This window comes from Rhinolophus ferrumequinum, chromosome 10 (assembly GCF_004115265.2).
Source record: "Rhinolophus ferrumequinum isolate MPI-CBG mRhiFer1 chromosome 10, mRhiFer1_v1.p, whole genome shotgun sequence".
NCBI lineage: Eukaryota > Metazoa > Chordata > Mammalia > Chiroptera > Rhinolophidae > Rhinolophus > Rhinolophus ferrumequinum.
The window spans coordinates 57,536,406-57,557,208 of NC_046293.1; the positions used below are offsets into that span (position 1 = coordinate 57,536,406).

General features: G+C 38.2%; 1 protein-coding gene across 1 annotated transcript in view; it reads right to left on the reverse strand.

Moving 5' to 3' along the window:
* Positions 1-1,327: 1,327 nt before the first annotated feature.
* Positions 1,328-20,803, reverse strand: part of LRIG3 (leucine rich repeats and immunoglobulin like domains 3) — a 45,120-nt gene continuing 25,644 nt past the window's right edge. The window contains exons 4-19 of the mRNA XM_033118562.1: positions 19,337-19,468; positions 18,642-18,785; positions 17,463-17,606; positions 17,014-17,157; positions 16,454-16,597; positions 15,426-15,506; positions 14,468-14,539; positions 12,132-12,203; positions 11,431-11,594; positions 9,046-9,366; positions 7,606-7,887; positions 6,239-6,691; positions 5,294-5,452; positions 3,558-3,701; positions 3,189-3,464; positions 1,328-1,979 (exon numbers count right to left, since the gene is read on the reverse strand). Coding sequence (XP_032974453.1) covers positions 1,735-1,979; positions 3,189-3,464; positions 3,558-3,701; positions 5,294-5,452; positions 6,239-6,691; positions 7,606-7,887; positions 9,046-9,366; positions 11,431-11,594; positions 12,132-12,203; positions 14,468-14,539; positions 15,426-15,506; positions 16,454-16,597; positions 17,014-17,157; positions 17,463-17,606; positions 18,642-18,785; positions 19,337-19,468 — 2,977 coding nt within the window. The 3' untranslated portion in view covers positions 1,328-1,734. The remainder of the gene's footprint in view (positions 1,980-3,188; positions 3,465-3,557; positions 3,702-5,293; positions 5,453-6,238; positions 6,692-7,605; positions 7,888-9,045; positions 9,367-11,430; positions 11,595-12,131; positions 12,204-14,467; positions 14,540-15,425; positions 15,507-16,453; positions 16,598-17,013; positions 17,158-17,462; positions 17,607-18,641; positions 18,786-19,336; positions 19,469-20,803) is intronic.

The window sequence follows — 20,803 nt, forward strand, 5'->3', positions numbered from 1 at the left end:
TCTGGCTCACAAACAACAAATCTCCAAACTCACTAAGCAGGAAAACTTTACCCCACCATATTCTCTGAGAAGAATCTGTTTCTCTAATAGCTGCTTTCAATTTCGTTCAAAGAACTGACAATGACATAAATTTACACCTTCAACAGATTAGATTTTAAAGCTTAATGTGCTATATTAACTACTTCCATGCCAATTTACCTTGGGCAAGAGAGTTTTTCTTTAAACTACAGATGTGAACAAGGATTTACTAACAAAAAAAATTCCAGTTTCCTTTGAATTATTAAACTTAGTTTGTTTCATTCAATTACTTCAAACTATGTCACTTAATTTTGAAAATGACTATATTCATTTTTTTTGCATTCATATGCCAGTCAAGTAATGGCATTTTCACCTACTACTTAAAACAAGTATTTTAAAGTGTTGCTTAAGTAACAGATTGATACTGAATTTTTAAGTAGATCTGTGATGAACAAATTAGAAAAATATTTTAATTCTTAACAATATTGCAGAATAGCTTAGAAATATCCTTTCTATAAGAAATGCTTATCCAGCAGGAAATCAGTAAAAACAGCAAACAGTTCTACCAGCATCCCATTATAACCTGGAACAGTGGATGAAAATCTACCTCGGCTATAGCTGTTTTAACTACAGAAATGTGCAATAAACTATTCACTCTCGTTATAATTAAAGGGGTGGTGAATGTGAAACTATTTGGAAAAGCACAAGGTATTAGACTACATAAGGCATTACTATAATTAAGGAAACATAGCTTGGGCAGTAACTTAAGCAGTGGTGGTTGTACTATACATTATACCAGACTACAACAAATCTTTTGTTTGTAAAGTTAGAAATAAATTAATGTACCTCAAATCTTTGTAGCTCCTTCTCATTTACTACCTTGTTTCCCCGAAAATAAGACCTAACCAGATCATCAGCTCTAATGCGTCCTTTGGAGCAAAAATTAATATAAGATCCGGTCTTACTTTCCTATAAGACCGAGTCTTTATAATAAATATAATATATAATATAATACAATGTAATATAATATATATAATACCGAGTCTTGTATTAATTTTTGCTCCAAAAGACGCATTTGAGCTGATGGCCTGGCTAGGTCTTATTTTCGGGGAAACACAGTATGTGCTTTCAGATACACTAATCTGAGTCTGTATTACAACAACTATGGTAGGTAGGCAGAATGGTCATTTTTTACTCATACTTTAATGTGCTGCGTATGATTTCTATCCATTTGAGTCATGCTAATACAAAATAAGCCTACAATGTGTTGAAAACAATAAAAATGTTATTGTATAGGTGTGGCTTGGGATCAAAATGACACATTTTATTAAACGTAATGTGCAAAATAAAATGAAGTGAACTCTATTCAAAAACAGTACACGACAGATATTATTTAAAATGCTTTAGTACTTATTTTCAATAAAAAGAAATCTGGCATTATAAAAATACATAAAATAGTCATGGATTTATACCATTAATTTACATAAGATATTTTTTGCATAAAACAGTTATAAAATAGTTAAAAAAGGAATTCTTATATGAACGTTACTCCCAGTATAAAATTTTTATAACTTTTTGTAATTTTGGTCCATCTGTATAAATAAGGCATTTTATCTTTTTAAAATTCATAACTCCATTTAAAAACATAAGATTCTCTTTCTTTTAAATAAAAGTCCACTTGAGGTAGCATGTTAGAACTCTTTGGTCCTATTCAGTCTATGTGTCCAAGTCATAAGACTGAAAATTTGGAGTCCTGTGGTTTTCTAAGGTCTGTTTATAGGTACACGTGTGATTTCCTTGCTGAAAATCTGTCCTTTCTTTCCCATCTTCCTCTGACTCAGAGTCCAAGTCTGGGGAAGAATGAGCTTTCAAATGAAAGGCTCTTGGCTGACAATCTGATGGCTGTCCAAAGCTTGAAAAGGCATCCAGGTGATGTCTCCTCAGAGGCTTTCCAAATGTTCCTGAAAGAAAAAAGCCCCTTGAATATATGGGTCCTTTTGCTAGCATTTAAACCAACAAAAAGCATCTCAAATGGAGCACCTTACCCCTGAACATGAATAAGCATTTCCTACAAGTCAAGTCCACATTATGGTCCTGGGCTGTGTGTGTATCTGTGTTACGGAGAGAGAACTTACAGAGAGGAGCTGAGGATATATTTACCCCCCTCTTATATACATGCATCCATTCTTGATTACTTCTCATGACCTACAGTGATATTAACCATTGAGCAATGAAGTTCCCCAATGTAAGTTCTCCCAAAAACCAGCTTTAGGACTTGAGAGCACACAATCTCCATGAAGGGCATTTAGACAGTAACGCACAAATAAACTGTGCCTGAATAAAGAAGTTTCTGTCAAAACAATCCTTATGTCATGCCCTTTCGTTTTTGGGAGGAAAACATTATTCAGTTAACTCAAATTCTTGCCTCAGTTGTATAAAAGATATTGTTTTCATTTTTCCAAAAGGAATATAGGTAATTATCCTGTGACAAAACATAACATTTCTTAATAGCTGGGTAAAATATTTTAAAATTCTACTTTTTAAAAAACAAGACAAGTTGTGGTTTATGTTCCCCTAGACATCTCCATTCAGTGAAAAGATGATCTCAGTTCTTCCATCCCACTGCTCCCATGCACTAGATTAAAAAAATCCACACACGAATCTTGGTGCCAGCCAGTGTTTACCGTAACCAGCGAGGGTCTCCTTCGCCGAAGGTAGTCCAGCTTGGCTGATGAGCAGTGGTTGCCAGGTAGGACGTCGTCCTCCCTTCGGCTGTGAGTTCCGCTGTCAGCCACCAGACATCCCAAACCACAATCATGCAGTGCACACAACTCCACCCCAAAGGCTGTTGTAGCCCAAAACCACTTTTTCCACATGGCTGACAAATTAAGCTCCTAAGTCACTCCTGAAACTCTTGTGTTCTAGATGATGCCACACACAGTGTTACCCCAAAAGCTCCAAGGGCTTAGTTGTGGATTAAACACATAATAATCAAGGAAAATCCCCCATGTCGGACTCCGCTTTTAGAAACATGTATACTAACAGAATGTCATCACAGCATAATTAAAAAACGTTTTTCACCACTTTGGCATTCAAAGCTCTCACTGCTCTCTGACATGTAATGTGGAATGAGTCCTGAGTCAAGAGAGCTCATGATTTAATAAACTTACCCATGAAAGAATTACTCGAAGAAACTGATGCTGGCTCTGCACTTGGACTAAAATCTAGAGAGGACTTGTTCAGACATGCATTTTTTATTCCCGGTCCTTCACTTTGAGCATAAGTAGAGTTGATTAACTTCCTCATGTGTGAAGGCCATCCTATGTCACTGACACTCTGTTCGCAGGGTTCTTCTGAAGGGTGAACACATGGGTAGCACTCCTTTTTCTTTGTGTAACTGGCCTCACAGTGGTCCATTAAAGCTGTTCTTGGGTCAGGACCACACCCTTTTTAATTTTGAGACAATATCGGAAGGAGATGAGTTAGTGCTTCTAGAAGTCTCTTAGGAAACAGAACTCAGATCTAAGAAAACCACATACCTGTATGATAGGCTTCAAAAGGATCTGAGCCATATACATTTCCCTTCAAATACACAGGGCCTGAGGGTCCCAAAAAGGGACAAAGGAATGGATCTGTGGCAGCTTCCACATCAGCTTCACTGCTGTTGTCAACATGGCATGTCCCTTTAAAACAGATATCTTACGTCACTGAACCAATTTTATTCAATTACCATTCAACATTCTCTCCACTTTTGGCATTTTCCGTGCTTATAGATGGAAATTTTGGAGACAGTATCATACAAAGAAAAAAAAACACCTGCAGCAATCTAGGGTTTTTAAAAAATGTATTGAAGCCTCTGGATCAGTAATTGAGCAAACGTGTGACATCTTATTATACTAAAAGAAGACTTGGTTAACCGTTGTACTGGATGTGTAACCTGGTTGCTGGCCCCAGCTTGTTTCCAAGAGAAACTGATCTGTGTATGGATACTGCAGCCAAAGCAGCCGTGACCTGAAGCACATGATGCCATCAGCATCTTCCTCCACAAAGTCACAGATGACCAGGACCACAGATTGGCACTTAACAAATGAGCTTTTAATGCCCAGATCAAAAATGGGCTCAGTCAAAAAAAAAAAAAAAAATCCTATTGTGAGTATCTGAACTCAACAATCCAGAAACGGTATGACAGTTAGTAGTGGACACAACAGTTAAAGGACAAGAGATACGGTGAGGGTTAGGGAAGCCATGAAGAGCCATGTGCCTGGGAAGCAGGAACTGGACAGGCAGAGGGTGGATGGGGGTCTTAGAGAGAAGCAAACGTGCAGACTGTGACTGAGTAACGCTGGCGGCTTGCTGAGGGCAGACCACCTCCAGCCCCAGCACCCGGGTGGCGCAGCACTATTACGCTCCACTTCTGCCCCGTGAGCCTTTTGTGAACATCTTTTCAGGAAACCTGTTACATTTGAATGAGCGTGGGCCTCTGCTCTTTGCAACCAAATGAGTCTAACCAGAACATCCACTTTTATGCTCAAATCTTCTGTTCCATCTCTACCCCTCCTATCACCGCCTTGGCCAAGTACTTCACAATTATTAATTTACTTTTTTGTCTCATCACTGACTAAACTGTGAAATTGAAAACAAATATTCTTCCCTCCCAACTACAGAGTCCACCACAGAGCAGATACTCAATAAACGCCTGTGGGAAAAGATGATACCATGTTTGAAAATAGCTTCAAGAGCTTCTGCTTGATGAGCCCTTCACATATGCCAAGCACCATGTAGTTTTCCATTATGATTTTATTTAATTTTCACAACAACCTATTAGGGAAGTTCTATGGGGAGCGTCAGAAGTGGGTTTCGAACCAACTCTGTGCTCTTAGTTATGCACCTCAGTTATTCCTCTTAAAACGACACAGTTCTTAACTCGAGAGTCAGAATTAGATTTCTCTAATAAAATTATTTTTAAACATTTGACTTTTAAGTCCATACATGAAACCAGTCAATGTCATTTAAGTAAAGGGCACATTCAGGGCCAAAGAATATTTACGACGTAAAGGAAACACTATACTGCGTTCAGGAATTAAACTTTACTTGACCTATTTGTCTTCTTTTATTGTCAGAAACAAAGATTTTTCTAGTATTTGAGAGAACTTTTTTAGCTTCGCTAGTGATCTTAGCCCTAAGATCAATTTCTAGTGAAAATCAGTATTATATTTGAGCCTTCCATCAGATTATTTCAAAACAATGACAGCCCACGTTAATTTTAAACACTCACCATTGCTGTCATGTTGTGGTAAGAAAAATCCGCCCCCTGAAGAAGTGATGAACTGGTGGTGGCTTCCACTTTCCGAGGAGACGTAGCCATCCTGTCTGTCAGCTAATGTTCCCTGAGATGACAAATAACTAGGGATATCTGCCGGCAAGTTGGTCTCATCTACAATCAAACAACAGCATTCTATTAACCAAGAATAATCGCAAGTGCCCCATGGGTTCCCCTGATGAACAATATATACTGTTTTGGTTTCTGTAAAAATCAAATAAATCTACTCCTGCAAAACCATCTTGATTGTTGCAGTACTCGGGTAAGGCTGCTCTGGAGAGCATGAACTGATTTTCTACTTCATTGCCTGTGGGATGTCCCTCCCAAATTTCAAAAACAACCAGTGTTTAAGACGACAAAGATTTAGGAATTTTCAGAGACAGTATCTAAGCTCTTGCATGAAGCTTGATTTCTGCCATATTCCTGACTTAACATTACCCATCAGTATAAGCGTTTGCGCATGTTAATCAAGCCACAGCCCCTCTCCCACTAATGACCAGGATCCTTCCTGGATGCCTGCACGCACATAAGCACATAAGCACACAAGACAAAACAAAAACTGCAGCAGAGTATACACCTCAGACCTGAAGGGCTATTCCTAGTTCTCCATTACCATCTTGTGAAGGAGCCAGACTGTTTAACTCTAATGATTTTCACTGTATCTCACAGCCAACAGGATATTCTGATGAGCTTTTAACAAAAAGTAGTCCTCTTTCAACATCAGCTGTATTTTGGGCCCGGGTGTTATTTTTAGCTAACCGTATTTCTGCAGCGTGAGACAAATGAGTCACCCTTCTGACATGGCCTCAGTCTGCGAGGCACACATTCTAGAAGAAAATTACCGCAGGATCACATACACACACGACGGCTGCAGCCCGTGCCAAGCTTCTGTTTACACACCTGTGTTGGTAATACTGCAATCTTCGTTCCTCCGCCTGGTGTGGTATATGATGACCACCCACACGAGTGACGTGCCTACCACACAGCAAACCACCGCTATGATCACAACGCCCACGGTGGCCCACCCGTCATCATCTAACGACGAGGCGGTCATCTGAGGGGAGTCGCAGGTCGGAGTGGGGATCACACTGAGGCGCACGTGGCCTCTCTCAGTGCCCAGGGTGTTAGACATTTCACATGTGTATTTCCCAGCATCACTGACATCCGAGTCCACAATGATCAGCAGCTGATTGCCTGCTGCAAAAAAGTGCCTTTCAGTGACCACCAAAGGGCTGTCATCCTTGGTCCAGTTCAATTTGGGAGGAGGACTACCTCCGGCGATGCACTGCAGGACGGCCGTTTCTCCCTTGGTTACAGTTCGGTCTAATAGGGGCCGCAAAAATGATGGCGTTTCTGAAATGACAGGTTATGTTTTTTCTCTCTTAAATGGAGTTAGGTTTTGCATAAAACCAAACACTTGAATTTATTAAAACTGGAAGTTAAAATTTTATTCTCCCACAACTTCATATGCAAGCTTCTTTAAGAGCCTAAACATACACAACATTTGGGATTTCATTTCATTATACAGCTGCCATTTAAGGATAGGATAATATTTACCGTTTTTTACCTAAATCTCTCTCTCTCTCAAGATTGGGGAATGATGAAAGTGGGGCAAAGCAAAACATTTGAGACATTTTTCAGAAACAGAAAATGTATAAAAATAATTTAAAAAACTAGAGTGCATTAAAAAATTCAGAACATTTGTATTTTTAAAGAGAAACTTTCTAGCGCTGGGTGTCCAGGCCTATATTAAGATTCTGAAAATAATTTACTTTTATTAACTGGTATTAATAGGTTACTTCAACTCCTTTAAAGATACACATGTGATTAACATGTTCATTTTTAAAAAGCATTTGTTTAGGTAAAACATAAAAAACAAACTGATTTCCAGAGCTGAGAAAAGAGTAGGTCCTCCCTAATTTGTTCATGTCTATTTTCTCATATATTCTTTATAGTGTTAAGATACTGGTGGAGAACACATGATGGGAAAAAGGGATGAGGGTGATCCCTACAAGAAAGGGAAAGCGTTTCCCCTGTCCTCAGAAGAGAGGGAGCAGATTCATCTCACTAGCCAAACACTTGAAGATGTAATGCACTCCTGACTTCAAAGCGAATGAGAAGCCATTTGTTCTCTCCAGGAAAGGGCAGTGTCCTGTGGCTTACCTCTTACCCTCACAACTTCTGACACTTCTGACACTTAGGCCTGTTGGGGAAGCTAGTATCGCTAAGAGTAATTTATATCACAGAATCTGAAGATACCCACTTACCTAGGACAGTCAGAGTTGCATTTGCAGAAATGCTTCCTGCACTGTTTTGAGCTGTGCAGCTATACACCCCGACGTCCTCTATCTTCACATCCACAATAAAGAACACGTCATCCTCAGGCATAACATGCATGCGTCTCTCCCTCGCGGCAGGGAAGTCTGTGCCCCCATCCTTTTGCCAGGCTATCTGTGGGGCTGGGTGTCCCAGGGCAGCACACTCCAAGCGTGCCATGGCCCCGGCACGGATGGTAAGGTCCATAGGGGTCTTGGTGAAAGAAGGGAGCACTGAAATCAGAAAAATAATGTGGGCATTAGCGTTATGGAGTTTTAGAGATTCAATTTCATTCTTCACTTTTTGTTTTTGGTACCTTTTTTTTTTTTTTTTTTGGTCACTTACAAATGTCCCGTACATAAATAGGGCAGAGGTTATTTCCATTATCAGACAAGGGACCTGAAGTTGAGATGGAAAGGTTAAATGACTCTCCTAAGGTTACTCAGGTAGAAATGATGGAGTCAGGATGAAACACAAGTCACCTGATCTTCAGACTGAAGGTCTTTCTGCTATTTTCTAGTTACTTTTTCGTTTCCTCAGTAATTATCTGAGATCTTGGGCAAATCAGTTCATCTCTTTGTACTCTGACAATTCCATTTTTTTTTTTTGTAACTCCCTCTTGGCTCTAACATCCTGTGACTTTAGATACGGGTTTCTGTCCTACAATTTAAACTCAAAATTGTTCTTTGTGTCAGGCCTCTGCAATCATTTGTGGAATGCATTACTGAATCATATACAAAATCTTCTGCCATGGAAGATACAAACAATTAAATGATAAAGTGGCAAGGATCCTACTATAAAACTGCATACCTGCCTCACAAAGCAAACGGTGATATACTTTTATTAACAGCAGCTAACACTTACTGCATTTATTGAGCACTTACTGGTTTCCAGTCATTCTTTAAACAAATTATTTTACTTAATGATTATCATACCTCTATAAGGTAGATACAATTATTTTTAATGGACAGATGTAGAAATGGAGGCACAGAGATGTTAAGTAACTTGCTCAGAGTCACACAGTTGTAAGCAGAAGTGGCAGGATTCAAACCCAGATCTCTTGAGTTAAAGGCAGTGCACTTTAACATTGTACTTCACGGCCCCCCACATCAAATTAATACATTGTGAACTCCCAGAAAGCAAAAAAGTGTCTGTTTCATCTGTGGGTTACCCACCATACTACATATGGGGCCTGCAACACAAAAATTGCTTGCTTAGATACAAATAACCAAGAATCTTCATTTTGTGGAGTGAGGGGTCGGGAAAGAAAGGGTTAGCTGGAAAAGTGTAAGAGCAGAGGACAGGAGTAGGAATAAGACAAAGAGGAAACCAGGTACTTTCTGCTTCTAAAAGGTGTCTTTAAATGTAAAAGGCAAAGTCAGATCACGTACTATTTACTGTAAGCTTGGCTTTGACAGAATAGGAAGAACCAAAGTGATTGGAGATGACACACTGATATTTCCCTTCGCTGGTAAATTCCACATTGCGTAGCCGAAGAATGGTGGTGTACTCCATCACCTCGCCACCTTGGGCCCGGAGGTGTGCATAATTTTCCATTTCAGCATCATGCAGCAGTTCATTGTCTTTTTTCCAAGCAAAAGTCATTGGGGAATCACTGCTGCTGGCAGCCGAGCAGATAAAACTCAAATTGGAACCTTTTATTGCTGATTGTGTTTCTGGCTGAACCGTGATCTGGGGTTTAGGAAAATCATCTGTTCAAAATGGAGAGGAGGAAACAAAACAATTTTAAGGCTTGAGAGTCCAAATGCTACTCAGATTCGAACACCAAGAAACTCAAAACAAACAGTGGCTTAGGTTTTACCCTTTGTGTATGTTTCACTGATGGACTAGCAGCCTCAGTGTTGAAATGATAGCCTGGAAGAGTGTTTATAAAGGACTTCATTCATTGTAAATAGAGACTGAGACCTATTTATCAATCATTAACTGAGAAGAGACTGTTATTTTGGAATACAGTTTATCCCCTACCCCTTGTGCTTTTTTTAATATAAATACAAGAAAAAAAATCAGTTAAGAAACTTCTGGGCTCATGGGCCATCTTTAAATGCTACTATTAGGAAGTGCAATTTTCCCCATGTTCTCCACCTATAAGGAGCAGCAAAATTAAAAAAAAAAAAAAAAAAGAAAATCAAACATCAATAATGATAACCAATATCAATAAAGACAGCAATTAACACACCATTTACCCAAAACAGAATCCATTAGTAAGAGCAGTAATTTGTATGTAGAGTAGGAAAAAATAGTCTTGTAGTGAAGGAAAAAGCACCTCCCAACTCACTGTGAGAGCCTGGCTTCGGCCTGGAGCTTAGCGTGGACAATCAGACCGCTCAATGTCAGCTACATTATAATTAGAGCTAAGCAACTCTTTCATTCCAAACATTTATTTTTAGTTCTCTGTTACTTTTTGGAAAAGTTACCTTTTTGAACTTTAGTTTCTCAGAGATGGCCTAAACCTAGAAGGAAACATCTTAGATCTACTAAAATGTATTACTTGGGTGCTCTGAAAAAATAACACGTGTGTGTGTGTGTGTGTGAGTGTGTGTGTGTGTGTGTGTGTGTGTGTGTAATGTTCTGGTAACTCAATGCTGCTAATTTCCAATGTCATGCTTGCATGTTGTAAGCAAGCGAGTTTCTTCTTTTGTATGACTATCCTAAAATTTTCATCTGGTAAATCAAAGTTCAGATTCACAATGGAGGGAATGAAATATTATGGATACTGTATGTATGGCTCAAAGTAATAAAGAGTTCATATCTTGAGACCAGAGAACTGAAATAAGGACCATGGGAAAGGAATAGCTCAGGCCCTTATAGATGAATGCCAAAGGCTTATTTAGATCCAAAAGCTACATCAGATGTTTTATTTCCAGAAATAGTTGGCACTGTTTAATGCTGCAACCTAAAAAAAACCATATTTTTCTTGTACTTAACTAAACAACTGTAGGCAAAGCAGTTTAAAATAATTTTTTTAAAGTGTAAAATTAGGTTCTGTAATATCTTAATGCACATCCTAAAATTTAAGCAAATTTTGATTTCATGTTCTATACACACATTTATTTTTACAAAGGTCTGCATGGCAGTGAGTAGTAAACAACAGTATAGTATAGTACACAGCAAACTGTACCAGGGAGATGAAAACTTGGGTTTTGATCCAGATCTGCTAACTAGCTATGTGACGTTTGGGTAAGCAGATTTCTAATGCTGAGATGCTTAGGTGCTAAAACAATAGACCTTGAATTGATTTAAAATAAATTCAAACTTTCTATTATTGTAATGCTTTACCCACCAATAGTAAAATTTTTAGCAGCCTATAAATCACGAGCTAATAATTTTCTCTTTCTGACCCACAGACATAGCATTTGCACAGGGTCTCTTCACTGAGCTCCTGGGAGCCTCTCAACAAGCCCAGGAGTTGGGAATAGCAGACAGCAGAGTTCCCATCTCATAGATGCAGAGACTGAGGTGTAGGGAATTTAAGTAAAGGGCTGAGACTATATCCTTCAATTCCCCTAAGACCCAATGTTATTTTCTTTCCACCAAACCATCCTAATGACAAAACAAAGATGACGAAATTGTAGAAAACTCTTATCTCATCGGTAAAATTAAAATAATGAGCAAACTATAGATCCATTTTCATCTATCTCAGCAGAAATAAAAGGCTTTTTTAAGAGAACATGCATTTATTCAAAACAATCATTTGGACAAATGGGAATTAAAAACAAAAAGAATGAATAAAAGGCCAGGGCAATAGTTAGACTCACCACACACAAAGCCATCTGGGCTCACAGCAAAAATACTTCTTCCTTTTAGCAGCTGAGGATGGGCACAACTGGCATTCACAAAACTCTGAAAGTTGTTTTCCGCCACCCACTGTGGGAGCCATTTTAGTTGGCAATCACACAAAAGGCTTGATGTATTTAAATGCCTGAGGAGAGTAATTACATTCAATTTGTTTTGTATGAAATGCAGATTTCTACAAGTAAACTAAACTCAAGTAAATATTAACAAAGCAATGAATGTAGAAACCGAGTACATACACCCCATGTATTAAATATTCTATAGTCCATCTTAAAGTGCAAGAAATGTAACTAGCATGATTTTTTGGTGTTCTTACTGATCTACTGAGATGAAAGTGCTGATGTATCAAAAAAACCTTACTACGGAAAACTTGTTACTATGATTAGGCACTGTAGTATATATTACAAATATATATTATATAGTCCCACAAATTTAAATGGCGAGTTCATCACAGAAAGAAAAAGAAAGTCCTCTTTTTAACACAAGGAACATATTTTCTTTTCATTTGTTTTGCTTTCTTTTTGCTTTCTGTTATTCAAGTTCAGTAATATGAAGACTATGCCAGACACGTTTTACAGAGACATACTATAGGATGAAACATTCCCATGATGGTTTTCCCATCTCTGCCTTGTTTAAACCTCTTCGAAGGAAAAGAAAAGCTTACAATTGTTGAAGTTTCTTCATTTGTGAAAAAGCATTGCCTTGTAATGACATGATGGCGTTGTCACTCAGGTCTCTGAAAACAATCAAATCAAATAACTACGGTCACTGCATGCCTTCAGGCAAAGCTGGGGCCCCCACTGCCCACTCCATTCACCTAACAAATACTCTGTGTACTGAAAGCACAAATGGGGTGACCCCAAAAGAACCCATTAGGAGGCCTGGGTTGAAGAACAGGATTTTTGTCCCAGAGGCTGGTTGTGTTACGGTGAGCGACATTCACTTTACGTTGCCACATACAGCTTATTTGACTCCTAAGGGCCCAAGTCGTTCTGCTGTATTATGTTACTGAATTGCTCACTATTTAAATTAACCATTAGTAACTTTTAAATACACAAATAAAATTTCTCGTAATTATGCTTTTAAAAAACTATCATGTATAGAATACTTTCTATGATATGGACTGTGTTAAGCAATTCACATAGAGTACCACATTTATTCTTCACAGAGACCCAAAAGAAGATGGTATTACTGCTTTGCTCAGCACGACAGGGGCAGGTAAGATTTGAACCCAATTATTTTCAATTTCGAAATCTATGCTCTTAATCAGTAGCCTATTCTGCCACGCACAACTCACTACAGTAAAGACAGGAAAGTGTTTAGACAAGATGTACTTGCTTTTTAAAACAAACACTTCAGGCAGGGCATTTATACAATGAGCAAATATGCTGGGCTGATTGTATTTTTAACTAGTACTTCCAGGCAGTTTGAAGTCCTTTCCACGATGCTTCCTACTCTGTTTTTCTTTACAAGGGTCAGAGTATACAAAAGGGATTTTGAATGAGACAAGTGGCCACAGAAGACAGAATGAAGGTACCAAACATGGGCAGAGGAAAGAGGCTGGGAGAGTCAAGAAAGGCTTAGAAAACTGAAGCAGAGGTTAATAAATACTCCACTGATCCACTAATTCCACTTTCCCAGAAATGGAATGGGTCAGATGACAAACCCTTTCGGCTCGTTTCCATCTGAAAATAACTTGTTTCAGTAAGTCCAGCAATACTGGTCTGCCCTTCCAAATTCTGCTTTGCAGCATCCTTCTATCACAACTGCTACACCGTAAAAATGGCCAGCCATCCAAATCTCCCTCAAACTAACAGGTAAGTCAGAAGATGGCAGCAAGGTGGTCCACAAGTAACAGCGAACTCTTCACTCTCAATACACAACACAAACGAGGGTACGAACCAAATGTGCACTTTCAACTATAACTTCTTTTGTCCAAGTTAATAGATACTAAAACTTCTGGCTATAAGCATTCCTTACAGTCGGAGTGGATATTTTATACTACTTTGCACTTTTACTATCAGTATAAACATATACCCATGGTTATAAGCAGCTGGTTGGTTCGGTGCTCATGTAGGTTTTGACTCCTATCATGGTTGCCTAGTTTGTGCTCCTAACTTTGAAAATGTTTTAGCCCCTAAATGTCATTTCAAAAATGTGCCAGGAGTGACTGGTGGGGGGGGAGGGGTGGCAAATTGTGAAGACAAGAGCTCGTGTAATGCTGGGACACTGAAAGTACAGGCAGCCCTGGTTTGAGTCCTGATTCTGCCAGCTGCTAACTGATGTGTTACCGTGTTTCCCCGAAAATAAGACCTAGCCGGACCATCAGCTCTAATGCGTCTTTTGGAGCAAAAATTAATGTAAGACCCGGTCTTATTTTACTATAATATAAGACCGGGTCTTATATAATATAATACCAGGTCAAACTAACAAAAATTCTCAAAACAGAGTTATTACCTTCCTAATGTCACTCTTAAGGACTAAGGGAACAGTCTTTTTTTTTGATCTCTAAAATCCAAGTCCCCTTTTTAACTGTCTAACAGAATCAATAAACCCTCAGAACCTCCACTTTTTAACTTACAAATAAAGATAATAATAGCTAGTGAACAGTTTTCTCATGAGGATTAAATGAGACTATGTATAAACCCCTGGCATCATGCCTGATTTGCTGTGGGTGCACAATAAATGGTAGCTTAAAAAAATCAGTATCAGAGAAAAATAACTAAAATAAAACCCAGTAATAATGATATATGCAGCACTGTCCTTAAATGCAAAAGAAAATATGAATATGTATACATCCAGATAGATATGTAGAGAAAGAGATAGATAGATAGATAGATAGATAGATGACAGACAGATGGTACACAGATGTGTAAATATACTTTATGGTTCTGAGAGGATGCCAACAAAATTACATTCTAGTTTGTTTTCTCCTTCATGACACATAGGTAGATAACCATCTCACACTATCTTTAGAGTAACTAAATTCCAGCTACTCACAGATGTTCTAATGCATCCAAACCAGTGAAGGCTTTTTTGGTAATAGATCGAATCCGGTTTCCCTGCAGGATTCTGGGGGGAAAAAAATGTACATTGGAACAGTTAATAAAGCCCGTTTTGGGGTGGAATTCTCATGAAAAGAATTAATTTTGCAATAATTTGTGACTACTGCTATTTTCTTCAATTAAACAATATATCCTGTAAAAACATATCCATGCCATCTATTTCAGTAACATAGTTCAGCATGGTTTTCACAGCATCCAATAAAGAACCCAGCAAAAACAGGCAGTCTGTAAGTTACTCCGATGGTTAAGTTAAAGCAGCAGTGATTTTCAGAGTCTTTTTAGGAACAAGTAGAAACTTCATTCCAAGTAAATTTCTCAGCACACTAATGAATAAAGCCGATAACAGTAGAGACTTTCTCCTTAACCTCCCTCTCCATGGATACCTTTGTCATCCACACAAATTCAGGGTGATATGGAACTCAATTTGAGGACCACGGGCTTAAAATACAGGACCTGCAAGGCTGGCTTAACATAACCATGTTTTATCCTGTATTGCCTGACACCTAGTGTAGTGGTATCAGCAAATATTGGGTCACGTCATTTAAAAATCCCCGTGAGTAGAGTCTAACACTGGAAATCTCAAAATGCTGAAACTTCTACACAATAATGATCTTAAGGGTCTAAGCACTCAAAACAATGTAATATTCTTATCTCACTATGAAAATAAATTACACAAACCAAAGTGTTGAATAAAACCCTCACGCTCAAGGAAGAAGAGCAAATTAATACACATCTTGTGTTAACAGCACTCATCCGGGGAAATGACAAAGGGTAGCAACCAGCTGAAGTGCCTAAATCTAAATTCCTTATGATGTCAGCTTGTGCAACTACTTAATTAAGATACAATGTTTAGGTCAAAGAGTGCGCCAAATTATGAGACAAATTGTACTCACAGACGTCTCAGTTTGTCAAGCCCAGAGAAAGCCCCATTCATGTCCTCGATGGTCCAGGAAATTTCATTGTTCTTCAGGTCCCTAATATAATAAAGGGATGTTACTGAAACTAGTACCAGGTACTTAACAAAAGATACAAGCATTCTCTGTAGACATACACTCAGAAATCTAAGATCGCCACCCAGGTGGCAAGTAATTTGTAATAAATTCCTCATAATTCCCCACATCATCTCCACCCGCTTTCCAAACAATAGAAAATTTTCTCTCTCCAACACACCTCCTCCTACACCCTGTTCTCCTCTCTCAACATTTTACATTTATGCCCCAAATTAGGACAGCTGACTCTGGGTCTATTAATTCCTCTATCAAGATGACTAAATTCTGAAAAACTTGAATAGTCTGAAAAATACATTAAAGTTTAAAACCACTGTTCCAACCACACAAGCAGGAGCTCGCCAAAGCATACAGCATGTCTCTCAATTATGTAATGCTTCAAACAGTGAACAGAGCAAAAGTTTCTGACAGTGCAAAAATCAAAAGCCCATTACACAACACTAAAATTAACGTTTGAGTGATTTTTCAAAGGTCAATTAATCCAATTCCCTCTTCTTTCTCTTGGACAGAGATCGAATTTGGATATATTTGGTACAATAAACAGGCATCTCCCTTTGCTGTCCTTTGTATATCTTTTTTGCTCTAGGTAATTTTTTAATCTGCATTTTATAAAGAGAAACTAATGGATTTAAAATTGTTTCCCTCTTGAGCAGTTACCAACTTCCTGGGGATCCTGAGAAGGCTAATTGTATAATCACCCCAAACAATCTGATCACTGTCCTTTTTAATCCCTTTAAGAAACATATATGGATGAAATGGACCGATTTTAATCAAACTGATCTGGGAAAGATTAAGACGCTACTTCTAAGGCTGTGCACATTTCCTTCACAACAAAGGAAATCTGCTTGGAGAAAAGTGGGCATGTTTAGGAATCAATTAGGTTCATGTACGGAGAGCAAAAATGTGTAACTTACAAAGTCTTTAAACTGGAAAGGCCCCGGAAGGCACAATCAGCAATGTAGCTGACTTTGTTGTTCCCAATGTGCAGAGTGTTTAGCAAGCTTAGACCCAGGAAGCTCGAATCATCTAACCTCGATAAGTGATTGAAAGTTAGGTCCCTGTAAAGAAAAGAGGAACAAAAAACAAATAATAGCTTTTATTTTCTAATTCAACACAATGATTTGTTTTGTTTAAAAAAAAACACAAAAAACAGGTAATATGTGTAAGCACAATAATCCTTACTCTAAAACTCCGCCTTCTTAATACTCAGGTAAACATTATCTGTGACCCCAGTAAATTAAAGAAAAAAATTCTCTTTATTTGAAAATGACCATCATTGCATTAGCCCATGCACCACAGGCCCGAAACAGCAGAGTTGGCTTCAACTTATCACAACGAAACTACGACTAGGTTGCATGTGAACAAAGCTGTCACCTTGGAAACTGTTATGAAAATTTCACAGATCAGTGGTAAGAAGCTCATGCTCTGGCATGATCCCTGCTCTCCAACTTGAGGAGAATAAAAGGCAACTCACAGCTCACTGAGTTTTTGGCAGAACTCCCAGGCATCAGGGCTGATCCTGTTGATGGCATTTTGGCTGAGATGAAGTTCCTGCAGCATCAGCAAACCATAAAGCCAGCCTTTGGTAATCTCTGTTAGGTTGTTATGGTCCAGCTGCCTACATTTACAATAAGAATCAAAAGTAGGATCAAAGGTTCATTATCTCGTCTCTTCAAAGGGGACATATGATGACAACGTATTACATATTCCCATTGTTACTAGGTATTTAGCTGTTACTACATAAAGACATCAGCAAAAAATACTACGTGCTCGTACCTTCTCAGCCATATTACCTGAAACAAAACTAACTTATAAATATGACTACTGTAAATTAGGAGATTTTAACACAAGATTTCAAATAACAGCTACTGAGTGTTAGGTAATCATATTACCTGAGTAGGAATTGTGATAACCCACACTTACAAGATTTCCATGTTGCTCAGCCCCCAAAAAGCTCCATCCATAAGTTTCGTTACTCCATTTCGTTGCATTTTCAGAGACTTCAAAGCACCAAGCCCTTGGAATGTCAGCCCATCTACATTTTTAATCTTGTTTCGGTTCAGTTCACTGCATTGAGTAGTACAGTTAAATAGTTAGCTTATATGACAAATTCTGTAGGTAGTAATAAAATGTGACATTGCTACAATACAGTTACACTAGCCAGTATTAAATTACATAGATTGTTTTAAATTTCCAAACATTTTTACTGAGAAAAATTTCGATTTATTAGCAGTAAGTGAATTCCCTTCTGAAATGTGAGGTATTTTTGGGATAATAAAAAGATTGAAACTAGACTGCACTTTAATTTCTAAACCTTTGTGCACTCAGTATAGAAGTAAACAAATTAATATTTGTTTTTAAATTATCCAGAATGAGAATATTGAATGTTACGTTAAAACGTGAGGTTCATTTAGAAGGATGGATGTCAAGCTTATCCTGTTCAATCTGTTTACAAAAACGTTGGTCACTCTCTTTCACGATTCTTATGTTTAATATTTTCTCTTTAGGGCAGTTGTTCTCAATCTTGGTTTGCACACTGGAATCACCAGGGGAGTTTTAAAACTTACTGAGGCCTGGATCTTACCCCCAGAGGTTCTAATATAATTGGTCTAGGGTGTGGCCCGGGCATTGGGATTTTTAAAAGCTCCCAAGTGTCTGTAATGTGCAGCCAAGGCTGAAAACCACTATTTTGTAGGAGTCTGTTCACAGATCATTCAACCATTATTAACGAGACAGTTCTTTACAGCCACTTAAGCTATCAGAGCCTCCTGGAGTTGTCGGTATTATTCTCATAAACCACAACCATTGAGATTCCCCCTGATTTCTTCAGTGCCACAATGACGCCTTTGTACAGCGGTGTTCAAAGATTACAACGTTCACTCTTTTGGTAACAACCCAACATGCCTTGTCAGGCAGGAGCTTGCACTGGGTGATGTTTAAGGCCTGTTCTGATTTTGGGGATTCTACAACGCTGGCTCTTAAAGGGAGGGCGGTCACATCCTTGCTTCTAAACTCCTTTTGCCACATTGTGAATTTTAGGGAACAGACACCAAGGGTCTAGAGGAGGTGAGGAAACATTATCTAAGAGGACATTTTACTCACAGGTGTTGCAGTTGGGGCAGTTTAAACATCTTGGGTGGGATAGCTGAGATTCGGTTCCTGTTCAGCTTCAACACCACGAGTGTATTGGCCAAATTGTCAAAATACCCAGGTTCCATTGATGTGACCCGGTTGCTGTTGATATACCTGTTGAAAGTTTAAAGATGAGCCTCTCTTTCTGGTTTCTTTGGGAAGATAACGTGCATGCATTGTCTGTATTACAAAGAATCTCCAGAGACCCTAACACCATTTGTACCAATGGACACTTCACATAATTGCTCTTTAGGTCCTGGTGGACCAGTATTGACTATGATTCACACACATTGCTAGGGAAAGAGGAATGGGAATATCTGATGATTATAAAAATTTGTGAGAAATGCTTACCCACTTTTTATAAAGTTGATTTATTAATGAAACAATGGTTTAAATTTTATTATTTTTTTAAAAAGAACTTTGCACCCTGTATAGTTTTTCTAACAAAGGATGTCTAATTTTTTTGTAATTCAAAATAATAAGAATAAAATGAAGATGGTGGTTATTTGGGCTTACAGCAAATTATGAGTCAGTAAGAAAGTTACATTTTTGCTCCATCAGCAGTAAAACAGGCAAAGTTTGTTACATCTTAAAATTGATTTTTTTAAATTATAACAATATTTTCACCATAGGCAAAAATTTTTGCTAAAGAAAACTTGACTTACAGATATTTGAGTTGGAGAGGTGGAAATGCCGTTTTAAGATCGGAAATATTATTGCTGCTGAGGTCCAAAGTTTCGAGGGATTGAAATTGTTTCAGCTGTTCAGCTAATATTTCAACAATTCTGTTTCCAGCTCTGGAATTAAAGGATAGCAAAGATAACTGGGTTAATGGTATAACAATCTGAAAGGTGCAAAATATTTTCTATTCCAAAGTTGTCCTTCAGAAATACGGAAAACTGATTGCTCTAAACAGTACTTTTAAAAGTTAAACAGCAACTCTTTAGTCACTTTAATTTTGCCTTAAATAGTTAAGTCATAATAGAATATATGAAAACCATTCCTATATAAATCTGGGTGTGTTTAACAGATGCGGTTATCTAAATGCTAGGTGCTTAAACCGATTTTTTTCTGTTATTTTGCTAATAGTCCTTCCTTCCTTATCCTTTTTATTAAAACGTGTGTGGAATGCCTAGCGTGACATGGGCATTCCAAGCACTGCTGTGTGAGTTCCCTCTTCCTTCTTCTTGATTCCTAATCTATTTGTAATTCTCCTCTTGGAAACTACCTACACTTTAGGTGCCAATGAACTAAAAATACTCATCAGATTGGGGCTTTTTTAAAGCCATGCTAGAGAGAGATCTCTTTTTCTTTAAGAAACATCAAGTTTCAATGCACTGCCGTAGTCTTCAAAACCAGTGGCTAAGCTTCAGGGCTCTGAATACCATAAAAGTATTATACATAAGAGCACTCCAGTCTTAAGCACTCCCTGGGAAGAATTAGATTAAAAATTCCTGACATTGAACACCAGACCATAATGTCCAATGTGGTAGCCACATGAGGCTCTTTAAATTTAATTGAAATTAAATGTTAAAATTCAGTTCCTTAGACACAGTAGCCACATTTTGAGTTCTCAATAGCCACATGTGCCTGGTGGCTGTCAAACGGGACAGTGCACATACAGGACATTTCTAACTGTGGAAAGTTCTGTTGTTCAGCATTACACTAGACTGCACATAAAAAGAAGGTTAAAAAAAAAAGAGGTCACGGCAAAGCTCTTAAGAGGTCATCAATATGACAGCTCCTAAAAGTCAGCACTACATGACCATCTTGCTAAAACACAGTAATTAAACTGACGTGCAGTCCATGTTAATTGTCTTTTTTATTAGACCAGGTAACTTTGTCTTTTTAGACAATCATTTGGCAGGTGAAAATACCATGTCAAGGTAGAAAGGCTGGGGAGATAACGGTCTACATACAAATAGGTCTTCTCTTTACAACCAACCCAAGGAACGATGAAGCAATCTGAAGGCTCTAAGCAGAACTCTGGATGTAATACAAGTCACATGCTGTCATTTCTATGCATAGTCTGGCGTTAACCTTCACTTAACGAGAAAACTTAGACAACATATGCCGTATGTGTATCTTTCTCACCAATGACTATTTCTACAGTGTTCTGAGCTTATTAAGCT